This window comes from Homalodisca vitripennis, chromosome 7 (genome assembly GCF_021130785.1).
Source record: "Homalodisca vitripennis isolate AUS2020 chromosome 7, UT_GWSS_2.1, whole genome shotgun sequence".
NCBI classification, from domain to species: domain Eukaryota; kingdom Metazoa; phylum Arthropoda; class Insecta; order Hemiptera; family Cicadellidae; genus Homalodisca; species Homalodisca vitripennis.
Window position 1 is genome coordinate 109,310,847 of NC_060213.1, and position 12,215 is coordinate 109,323,061.

General features: G+C 35.7%; 1 protein-coding gene across 1 annotated transcript; it reads left to right on the forward strand.

Annotated features, from left to right (window-relative positions):
- Window positions 1–637: 637 nt before the first annotated feature.
- Window positions 638–3,158, forward strand: LOC124366589 (spore coat protein YeeK-like). Its single transcript, XM_046823183.1, has 2 exons — window positions 638–883; window positions 2,592–3,158. The coding sequence occupies exons 1-2, from the start codon at window positions 865–867 to the stop codon at window positions 2,957–2,959; spliced, it is 387 nt and encodes a 128-aa protein (XP_046679139.1). The 5' UTR covers window positions 638–864; the 3' UTR covers window positions 2,960–3,158.
- Window positions 3,159–12,215: the final 9,057 nt, after the last annotated feature.

Below are 12,215 nucleotides of genomic sequence, written 5' to 3' on the forward strand. Positions count from 1 at the left end.
TGGTTTGGTATTGTATCATTCCACCACTAGGTGCATTGTACTATTCGACCATATCACAGCACCAATGAGACTAATCCATGTTAAAAACTAAACTAAATCTCAATTCACATCGTGCAAATACATAATTTGTGCCTGTCATTATTTTCAGAAACTTCCAAAATATTCTCGATAAAAAAGTATATATCCGATCATCAAAATCCATTTGTCCTAAAGCATTATCTGATTCTTGGGACGCAATTCTCAAAACGTATTTACTATTTAATGTCTTTCACCTTTATTTTACTATAAAATTTCGAAAATAATAGTTAACTCTAGGATATTACAGTAGTCGTTTCAAAAGACGCAAAGAACCATGGAGTCCTTTCCTTGTATATGTGCATAAAGAGTACGCTTCATTCATTCAGTCACAACATTTTATAGGACATGTATTTTGTTATTTAAGTTTGTAATAAGATATAACAGAGCTAGCAATGAAGATAAACATATGGATGGCATTTTTCATAAAAAAGTGTTATCAATTAAATATAAGAGACAAGATACTAAAATAATTTGCATTAGTCACCCTTTTAATAGAAAAAATTCCCCCTCACTTCCCCCTCCACGTCAAAACTGTATAAGGACGACCCTGGCCTGATTGGTACCTCATTGAGTTTCACCCTAAGGAAAGCCACGGTAGAGTCAGTTATAGCTTGCTGTGTTCTCTTAGTTTGTTGATAAGTGATTCTACGAGTAAACAGGAGATAGTTGAATACACAGAGCGAACACCTTTACAAATAGATCGCTAGAGGAAAAAGCATATATAGAATAACTTCTATTGTTTTGTGCAGTTATATTTTGTAACTCGTAATCACGTGAGACATCATCATGATTGCCATTGCATTGGGTGAGTTGTAGCTTCAGGTTAACATAGATTACAACTGGATAATAATTGAGATAGCAAATAACTAGCTCAAGTTTGCAAAAAATAACTACATCTCAAATAACGTAAGCTGCTAATGTACAGCTTATATAGTAAATCGTATTGTCATAAAAAACGATAAATGATCTTACTCGTTTTAAAATAAACAATAAATTACATTTCAATAATAATAAACTTATAAGCCTGTTTATAATATATTTAACTTTTGGATTTACTGTTTTCTTTATTGCTAGTGTTCCAAATTACACATTCAAAATATTGAGACCCCTGAATCTAATAATAATTTAATCCTTGACATTCTATGTAATTAGTTTGGTTTTATGCACTGTGAAATTTGAACAAATTCACACTGTATAAGCACACAACCTGAATTTTTTATAAGTAGAGGAATCTTTTGTAATATAAATCAATGGTCAGCCATGTAAATTTTTTTGGGGTATGGAATAAGAGGGTAGTGACAGGGTGAAACATATAAATCATAACGTTTACTTATATTATATTTTCTTGCTTGATACCTAAACTTAGAACCAACCTTCGGAAAGATAATATTACCTTACTTTATAATCATCAGTTAACCAGATATAAAGACTGGAAGTCGCACCGTTTAAGGGCATGTATAGAGTTAGCTGATGCTGATGTATCATTTATTTAAGTATCTGATAGTTTGCTTAAAGCGAGTCAAACTCAGGAAAATATGAATTGAGAAAACCATAATCTCATATATTTATACCATGTAAAATGGAAATTTCTTCAGAGTTTTTTAAATAAAAATATTATGGTATTTAAAATTTTACTGTGGTCTTAATCATGATTTAATCTAACAATAAATAAAAACCTAAAATGGATTATTACTTAAAATAACGTTTTAGTCCTTTCACTATAAATAATGACGTTTACGTAATAATAGTTTTAGTTTTAATGAAATAATAGTTTAAAATATTTATATTTTGTAAATCTAAAAAGGTAAAGGTTCTTAAAAAGATCTAATATAGGCTGAAGTTGAAAATTGAAAGAGCTGATGGAGGCATAATCACACAATTTACATCTTAAATTGATTCAACGTTAAAACAATAAATATACTATATATTATTGATGTAATTCATAGTATATGAATCACTGCATTATATATATATATATATATATATATATATATATATATATATATATAATTAGTTAATGCTTCATAAACTATGAATCACATCAATAATATATAGCATATTCATATCATTCACACACACACACACACACACACACACACACACACACACACACACACACACACACACACACACACACACACACACACACACACACACACACACACACACACACACACACACACACACACACACACACACACACACACACATACACATCCTCAGTTTTTAATTTTTCTAAAATTGCATTCAGACGACGTAGAAAAATATATATACAGTTTTAATATTATAAATATTTTTCCTGTATAATATAATACTAATAAAACTTGTTTGTCCCGGAGGAAAGCAGAAACATTTTAAGCAAGTAGGTGAGTACTAAGGGGGGGGATGATACATGAAAAAATACAGTGCATTATTTAAAAAATGAAAATTGTAAGATATTAAAACTCATTAAAATTATTTTTAACTCCTTAATATTGCGTTGCCTTTAATATACTGGTACTCTTGTTTAATAGGGCTCTTAATAGCTTGCTCGTCAGTGTCGGCTCTACCGAGGCCGGGCCCCCAACCCCGAGCCGCCCCTGGACCCCAACCTGACCCATACATTGGCGCAGTTGGAGGATGTGGATGTGTAGAACCCTGTTACGGAGGATTTGGCCGTACAGAAGCATTTGCGTACTCAGATCCCCCTGTATTAGTCGGTGAAGAAGTCTATGGAGGTTACCCGATTGGATACGGTGGGTTGGGTGGATTCCCAGGATACGCTGGAGTCGGTGGATTCCCAGGATACCTTGGAGTCGGTGGATTCCCAGGATACCTTGGAGTCGGTGGATTCCCAGGATACGCTGGAATCGGTCCATACCCAGGATTCAGTTTGATATAAATATTTATACTGCTAAGGTCGGTCATATTTTATTATTCTGATATTAATTAAATCGTATACAATTCTTTTACTTAGAATTAGTATTTTTATAAGATCATGAAAATAAACTATGTTGAAATCTTTTAGTGGTACCTTTGGTTCCCTGGAAATTTCTGATCCTGTGGATTGTGATAATGTAAAATATATTAACAAAGAATCACATAGTTTTATTAATCTACCTCTTATTCATATTGAACTTATATATTATAGATATAACAACGTATTCTTACAAGTAAGATTTAAATCATACATGTACTTTATTGACGCAGAAATAATTGTTGAACATGGTTTTATAGTTTATATATTACATGAATGAGGATGTAATTATGTTTATATATTACATCCTATTAAGCATAATGTGATCTTAGCTAACACTAAGTGGTACGATAAAAAGTGAAAGTTATTTACTGAAAAATCAGATGTATTTAAAATAGCTATGGTCGGAAGGGTTGGTTTAATACGAATATTGAGTTTAGCTTCATTGTACTTGTACTCAGTGGAGCATTTGAAACGGTTTAGAAAAGTCGATGACGGTAATATTCGAAATGAACTGTACGCATCGTTTAGACATCAGAGACACATAGACTACGAAAGAGGTGTATCTGGTTTATTCTGTTGCAATGCAGTTTAATTCAGATGATGAGATATTCTGGACAACTGAGTGCACCACGATGTTGTAGACTCGATCCCAAAGCAAAGGTGGGATGGGTTGATTCTGGGTCTTCAACAGTTTCAGATTTCAAACGATGACCTAAGCGGGACGTGGAACGGAGCTAAACTCAACATTTACAGTTTGGAAACATAATAATTAATCATGTTAATGTTATCTGGTAATTATTAACTAATGCTCATTGAGTTTTCTGCATGAAATCATTGTCATAGTGATATTACAGTTTGTAAAATAGAAATAAACTGGCTTAAAAGCCAGGGAACGAAAAAGTTTCAAATAGTTTTATAAAAAAATGAACGTTAATTAAATCCGAAAAACTTTTTGAAAGCGGTCCCCAATATGAAGAAACACAACAATTCGGATTGATACAATATACTCCTCCATCATTGCAGTCTTTCTAAATTTAATATGTAATATTTCATGAGCAACAGAAGGAAACATTCACAAAGTTTAGAAATTTTCAATCACATTTATAAGTAATTCTATAATTGGATATCCATGTACACTGTATTTTATAGAGGTATAGTGAATTAACAGTAGTTACATTCACTGCTATACTATATGTTTGTGCATAAAATAAGACGTTGTAGCCTCTACGAAAGTAATAATCATGAATACAGATATTTAATATACTTTTCCATCAAAATAATTAAATAACGGCTTTTAATTAAAATGTGAGACCATGTTTTAAGAAAACTTTGGTAATTTAAACCAGATTTGATTAAAATTTGGTGGTTAAAAAAGTGTTCTAGATTAAAAGAGATACAATTTAGTTTTCCAAAATTAAACTATTTTTCATTTTAGTTCCTTGAGTTTTAAATGTGATATATATTTTTTAATTTATAACATGTGTAGCATGGATGCCGTTATTATGAGCAATGATATATTCCTTAGCATCTATCCATAGGTAAATTATGGTAATAACAAGAATATTCTCTTTTCTTTCATTCTCATGTTTGAAAGGAATCCTAGAGGAATCATAATATAATTGGCAGGTTTCTGTGAGGTAATCAATATATAGCTGGAAAATGTTTTTTCAGACTTATATTCTATTTTACCGCTCTAGCATGGATTAGATTATTATGAGCAATGATATATTCCTTAGAATCTATCAGATAAGATATGGTCGTTTAAATAAAACTACATCTCAGCAACTTACTCCATCTAATGGCTCCGTATCATGATTCAACGTATTCCAAGAGGAGCGTCATTTGGAATATTGATATAACCTGAGACGATTCCAACAGCAAGTCTGAGTAATAAATGATAATTTCAATATTCAATAATTCAATAATACTTTATTGATGCTACAAAACAGATATAAATCCAATAAAATTGCAGAATTTAATACAAATAATTTCACAATATTATTAAAGCTCGTACATATAAATTATTTTAAGCAATATTAATAAATAAATCATATATTATTGAAGACATTTTAAATAAATGGTAACACATTATAAGAACGAATTTATAAATAAATTAGGACATAGTCAAACTTAGCAAAATTTAAATTAGTTTCTAAAAACTTCAATATTATTGTATACAAAAATCCTTTTAAATTAATAGTATAACTTTAGGCTTATCTAATGATGAATTAGTATTCAACATAAATATCAGGTAAAATCACTCTAATTTTGTTGACAAAAGAAGCCAAGGTCGAAGAGCTTAAATTTCCAAGGCATTAAAGGCCGAATTGTACGAGGTTAACCACTCAACACAATCTAAATTCAGATGCTAGGTGTATGAATATTTGTATAGCTAGCTTTGACAGCTGTATGAATAGCTGTTTGAATGTTTTGAGTAGAGTATTACCCAGCCGCATCATGACATTGACAGGAGCGTGAGCCCCGAGACTGGTGCGTGCAAACTGAGGACTGAATAACGCTTGGACTCTGGACGCGGGCCGAGGCACAAGGAAGTTAAGTTGAGATAGGAGTTCACCACAATCTGTGCGACCATTCATTAACTTGTGTAAGAAGACAAGCGTTTATGGAGGCTGCGAATGTCAAAAATCGATAGTAGTTGAGAATAAGGTATTAAAAAAGTGTACACTCCAGACCTTTTGAAATACAAGAACCTCAAGAACTTCATGTATCTTGCACTCTCACTCTTGCACAATATTGCACTCTCAGCACTAAATCCTCTCTCATTGATCCAGTTGGACTCGACATTGGCTCTAACACGAACGAGAATCACGCTCTGAACAGAGAGAGGTCCCCTAGAACTTGTGCGGTAGTTTATGATCAATGGAAGAAAGCTACATATCGGCACCTTATTGTAACCTGTTGTTTGTCAAGTTTCAAGGACTACAAAATTTTAATGAAGACTAGGAAGCTTCTCTCATTAACTCTGAGGTATTGAATGTGCTGATTTAAAAAGTAAAATTTCCGCACTCTATCATTCCTCAGTGCTCCAACAGGAATTTCTTCCAACAGGACGTTATTCGGACTATTACTACGAACAACGATACGTTGTCTAGTACCGTGACGAGGGCTATGTCATTCGAAGTAGGCCTTGCATCATATTGCGTATCGTTACTCCATGTAATATTTCAATTAAAGGACTCATATGGAGTATTATTTGGAAATTTAATGTAGACTAAGAAGCTTCTGTCAATAACTCTGAGGCATTAAACGTGCTGATGTAAAAAGTAAAATTTCCGCACTCTATCATGCCTCAGTGCTCCAACAGGAATTGCTTCCAACAGGACGTTATTCGGACCATTACTACGAACAACGATACGTTGTCTAGTACCGTGACGTGGGCTATGTCATTCGAAGTAGGCCTTGCATCTTATTCCGTATCTTTACTCCATGTAATCTTTCAATTAAAGGGCTCATATAGAATATTATTTGGAAATTTAATGTAGACTAAGAAGTTTCTGTCAATAACTCTGAGGTACTAAATGTGCTGATGTAAAAAATAAAATTTCCGCACTCTATCATGCCTCAGTGCTCCAACAGGAATTGCTTCCAACAGGACGTTATTCGGACTATTACTACGAACAACGATACGTTGTCTAGTACCGTGACGTGGGTTATGTCATTCGTAGTAGGCCTTGCATCTTATTCCGTATCGTTACTCCATGTAATCTTTCAATTAAAGGACTAATATGGAGTATTATTTGGAAATTTAATGTAGACTAAGAAGCTTCTGTCAATAACTCTGAGGTATTAAACGTGCTGATGTAAAAAATAACATTTCTGCATTCTATCATGCCTCAGTGCTCCAACAGGAATTGCTTCCAACATGACGTTATTCGGACCATTACTACAAACAACGATACGTTGTCTAGTACCGCGACGTGGGCTATGTCATTCGAAGTAGGCCTTGCATCTTATTCCGTATCGTTACTCCATGTAATCTTTCAATTAAAGGACTCATATGGAGTATTATTTAGAAATTTAATGTAGACTAAGAAGCTTCTGTCAATAACTCTGAGGTACTAAATGTGCTGATGTAAAAAGTAAAATTTCCCCACTGTATCATACCTCAGTGCTCCAACAGGAATTGCTTCCAACAGGACATTATTCGGACCATTACTACGAACAACGATACGTTGTCTAGTACCGTGACGTGGGCTATGTCATTCGAAGTAGGCCTTGCATCTTATTCCGTATCTTTACTCCATGTAATCTTTCAATTAAAGGGCTCATATGGAGTATTATTTGGAAATTTAATGTAGGCTAGGAAGCTTCTCTTAATAACTCTGAGGTACTAAATGTGCTGATGTAAAAAGTAAAATTTCCCCACTCTATCATGCCTCAGTGCTCCAACAGGAATTGCTTCCAACAGGACGTTATTCGGACCATTACTACGAACAACGATACGTTGTCTAGTACCGTGACGAGGGCTATGTCATTCGAAGTAGGCCTTGCATCATATTGCGTATCGTTACTCCATGTAATATTTCAATTAAAGGACTCATATGGAGTATTATTTGGAAATTTAATGTAGACTAAGAAGCTTCTGTCAATAACTCTGAGGCATTAAACGTGCTGATGTAAAAAGTAAAATTTCCGCACTCTATCATGCCTCAGTGCTCCAACAGGAATTGCTTCCAACAGCACGTTATTCGGACCATTACTACGAACAACGATACGTTGTCTAGTACCGTGACGTGGGCTATGTCATTCGAAGTAGGCCTTGCATCTTATTCCGTATCTTTACTCCATGTAATCTTTCAATTAAAGGGCTCATATGGAATATTATTTGGAAATTTAATGTAGACTAAGAAGCTTCTGTCAATAACTCTGAGGTACTAAATGTGCTGATGTAAAAAATAAAATTTCCGCACTCTATCATGCCTCAGTGCTCCAACAGGAATTGCTTCCAACAGGACGTTATTCGGACCATTACTACGAACAACGATACGTTGTCTAGTACCGTGACGTGGGCTATGTCATTCGAAGTAGGCCTTGCATCATATTCCGTATCGTTACTCCATGTAATCTTTCAATTAAAGGACTCATATGGATTATTATTTAGAAATTTAATGTAGACTAAGAAGCATCTGTCAATAACTCTGAGATATTAAACGTGCTGATGTAAAAAGTAAAATTTCCGCACTCTATCATGCCTCAGTGCTCCAACAGGAATTGCTTCCAACAGGACGTTATTCGGACCATTACTACGAACAACGATACGTTGTCTAGTACCGTGACGTGGGCTATGTCATTCGAAGTAGGCCTTGCATCTTATTCCGTATCTTTACTCCATGTAATCTTTCAATTAAAGGACTCATATGGAGTATTATTTGGACATGTAATGTAGACTAAGAAGCTTCTGTCAATAACTCTGAGATATTAAACGTGCTGATGTAAAAAGTAAAATTTCCGCACTCTATCATGCCTCAGTGCTCCAACAGGAATTGCTTCCAACAGGACGTTATTCGGACCATTACTACGAACAACGATACGTTGTCTAGTACCGTGACGTGGGCTATGTCATTCGAAGTAGGCCTTGCATCATATTCCGTATCGTTACTCCATGTAATCTTTCAATTAAAGGACTCATATGGAGTATTATTTGGAAATTTAATGTAGACTAAGAAGCTTCTGTCAATAACTCTGAGGTACTAAATGTGCTGATGTAAAAAGTAAAATTTTCGCACTCTATCATGCCTCAGTTCTCCAACAGGAATTGCTTCGAACAGGACGTTATTCGGACCATTACTACGAACAACGATACGTTGTCTAGTACCGTGACGAGGGCTATGTCATTCGAAGTAGGCCTTGCATCTTATTCCGTATCTTTACTCCATGTAATCTTTCAATTAAAGGGACTCATATGGAGTATTATTTGGAAATTTAATGTAGACTAAGAAGCTTCTGTCAATAACTCTGAGGTACTAAATGTGCTGATGTAAAAAGTAAAATTTCCGCACTCTATCATGCCTCAGTGCTCCAACAGGAATTGCTTCCAACAGGACGTTATTCGGACCATTACTACGAACAACGATACGTTGTCTAGTACCGTGACGTGGGCTATGTCATTCGAAGTAGGCCTTGCATCTTATTCCGTATCGTTACTCCATGTAATCTTTCAATTAAAGGACTCATATGGAGTATTATTTGGAAATTTAATGTAGACTAAGAAGCTTCTGTCAATAACTCTGAGGTACTAAATGTGCTGATGTAAAAAGTAAAATTTCCGCACTCTATCATGCCTCAGTGCTCCAACAGGAATTGCTTCCAACAGGACGTTATTCGGACCATTACTACGAACAACGATACGTTGTCTAGTACCGTGACGTGGGTTATGTCATTCGTAGTAGGCCTTGCATCTTATTCCGTATCGTTACTCCATGTAATCGTTCAAATTTTTAAAGGACTCATATGGAGTATTATTTGGAAATTTAATGTAGGACTAAGAAGCTTCTGTCAATAACTCGGGAGGTATTAAACGTGCTGATTGTAAAAAAGTAAAATTTTCCGCTCATTCTATCATGCCTCAGTGCTCCAACAGGAATTGCTGCCAACAGGACGTTTATTCGGACCATTACTAACGAACAACGATACGTTGCCATTGAGTACCCCGGGTGACGTGGGCTACTATGTCATTCGAAGTAGGCCTTCCATCTTATTCCGTTATCGTTTACTCCATGTAATCTTTCAATTTAAAGGACTCTCATAATGGAGTATTATTTGGAAATTTAATGTAGACTAAGAAGCGTCTGTCAATAACTCTGAGGTAATTTAAACGTGCTGATGTAAAAAAATAAAATTTCCGCACTCTTATCATGCCCTCAGTGCTCCAACAGGAATTGCTTCCAACATGACGTTATTCGGACCATTACTACGAACAACGATACGTTTCTTGTCTAGTACCGCGTGGACGTGGGCTAATGTCATTCGAAGTAGCGCCTTGCAATCTTATTCCGTATCGTTACTCCATGTAATCTTTCAATTAAAGGACTCATATGGAAGTATTATTAATTTAGAAATTTAATGTAGGCTAAGAAGCTTCTGTCAATAACTCTGATATATTAGAACGTTGCTGATGTAAAAAAGTAAAATTTCCCCCACTCTATATGTCCATGCCCTCAGTGCTTCCAACAGGAATTGCTTCCAACAGGACATTATTCCGGACCATTACCTACGAACAACGATACGTTTGTCTAGTACCGTGACGTGGGCTATGTCATTCTCGAAGTTAGGCCTTGCATCTTATTCCGTATCTTTACTCCATGTAATCTTTCAATTAAAGGGCTTCCAAATGAGCTAGTATTATTTTGAAATTTAATGTAGACTAATAAGCATTCTGTCAATATCTCTGAGGCACTAAATGTGCTGATGTAAAAAGTTAAAATTTCCGCACTCTATCATGCCTCAGTGCTCCAACAGTGAATTGCTTCCAACAGGACGTTATTCTGGACATTACTACTAAACTACGAACAACGATACGTTGTCTAGTACCGTGACGCGGGCTATGTCAATTCGTTCGAAGTAGGCCTTGCATCTTATTCCGTATCGTTTACTCCATGAAATCTTTCAATTAAACAGGACTCATATGGAGTATTATTTGGAAATTTAATGTAGACTAAGAAGCTTCTGTCAATAAACTCTTTGAGGTACTTAAATGTGCTGAGTAAAAAGTAAAATTTCCGCACTCCTATCATGCCTCAGTGCTCCAACAGGAAATTTGCTTCCAACAGGACGTTATTCGGACCATTACTACGACAAGGGGGGGAAAGGGGGGGGGGGGGGGGGGGGGGGGGGAGGGGGGGGGGGGGGGGGGGGGGGGGGAGGGGGGGAAGACGGGGAGGGCAACGAAACGTTGTCTAGTACCGTGACGTGGGTTATTTCATTCGTAGTAGGCTTGCATCTTATTCCGTATCCGTTACTCCATGTAATCTTTCAATTAAAGGACTCATATGAGGTATTATTTGGATAATTTAATGTAGGCTAAGAAGCATCTTCTACTTAATAACTGTGAGGTATTTAAATGTGCTGAATTTTTTTAAAAAGTAAAATTTCCGCACTCTATCATGCCTCCCAGTGCTCCTAACAGGAATTGTATTCCAGCAGGACGTATTCGGACCATTACTAACGAACAACGATACGTTTGCCTAGTTTTTTTTTACCCGTGACGTGGGGTTATGTCATTCGTAGTAGGCCTTGCATCTTATTCCGTATCGTTTTTTACTCCATGGTAATCTTTCAATTAAAGGACTACATATGGAGTATTATTTGGAAATTTAATGTAGACTAAGAAGCTTCTGTCAATAACTCTGATGTATTAAATGGTGCTGATGTAAAAAAGTAAAATTTCCGCACTCTATCATGCCTCAGTGCTCCTCGCCCAACAGTAATACGCTGCTTATTCGAACAATGACGTTTTTATTCGGACCATTACTGACGAACCAACGATACGTTGTCTAGTACCGTGACGTGGGCTATGTCATTCGAAGTAGGCCTTGCATCTTATTCCGTATCGTTACTCCATGTAATCTTGTCCAATTAAAGGACTCATATGGAGTATTATTTTGGAAATTTAATGTAGACTAAGAAGCTTCTGTCAATAACTCTGAGGTACTAAATTGTGCTGATGTTAAAAAGTAAAATTTCGCACTCACTTTAATCATGGCTCAGTTCTCCAACAGGAAATTGCTCCCAACAGGACGTTATTCGGACCATTACTACGAAACAACGATACGTAGTCTAGTACCGTGACGAGGGTTATGTCATTCGTGAATAGGCCTTGGCATCTTATTCCGTATCGTTCTATTACTCCATTGTAATCAATTTTTCATATTAAAGGGCTCTCATATGTGAGTATTATTTGAGAAATTTAATGTAGACTAAGAAGCTTCTGTCAATAACTCTGAGGTACTAAAACGTGCTGAATGTAAAAAGTAAAATTTCATTTCTGCATTCTCTATCATGGCCTCAGTGCTCCAACAGGAATTGCATTCCAACAGGACGTTTATTCGACCCATTAACTACGGAACAACGATACGTTGTCTCTAGTACCGTGACGTGGGTTATGTCATTCGAAGTATGCCTTGCATCTTATTCCGTATCGTTACTCCATGTAATCGTT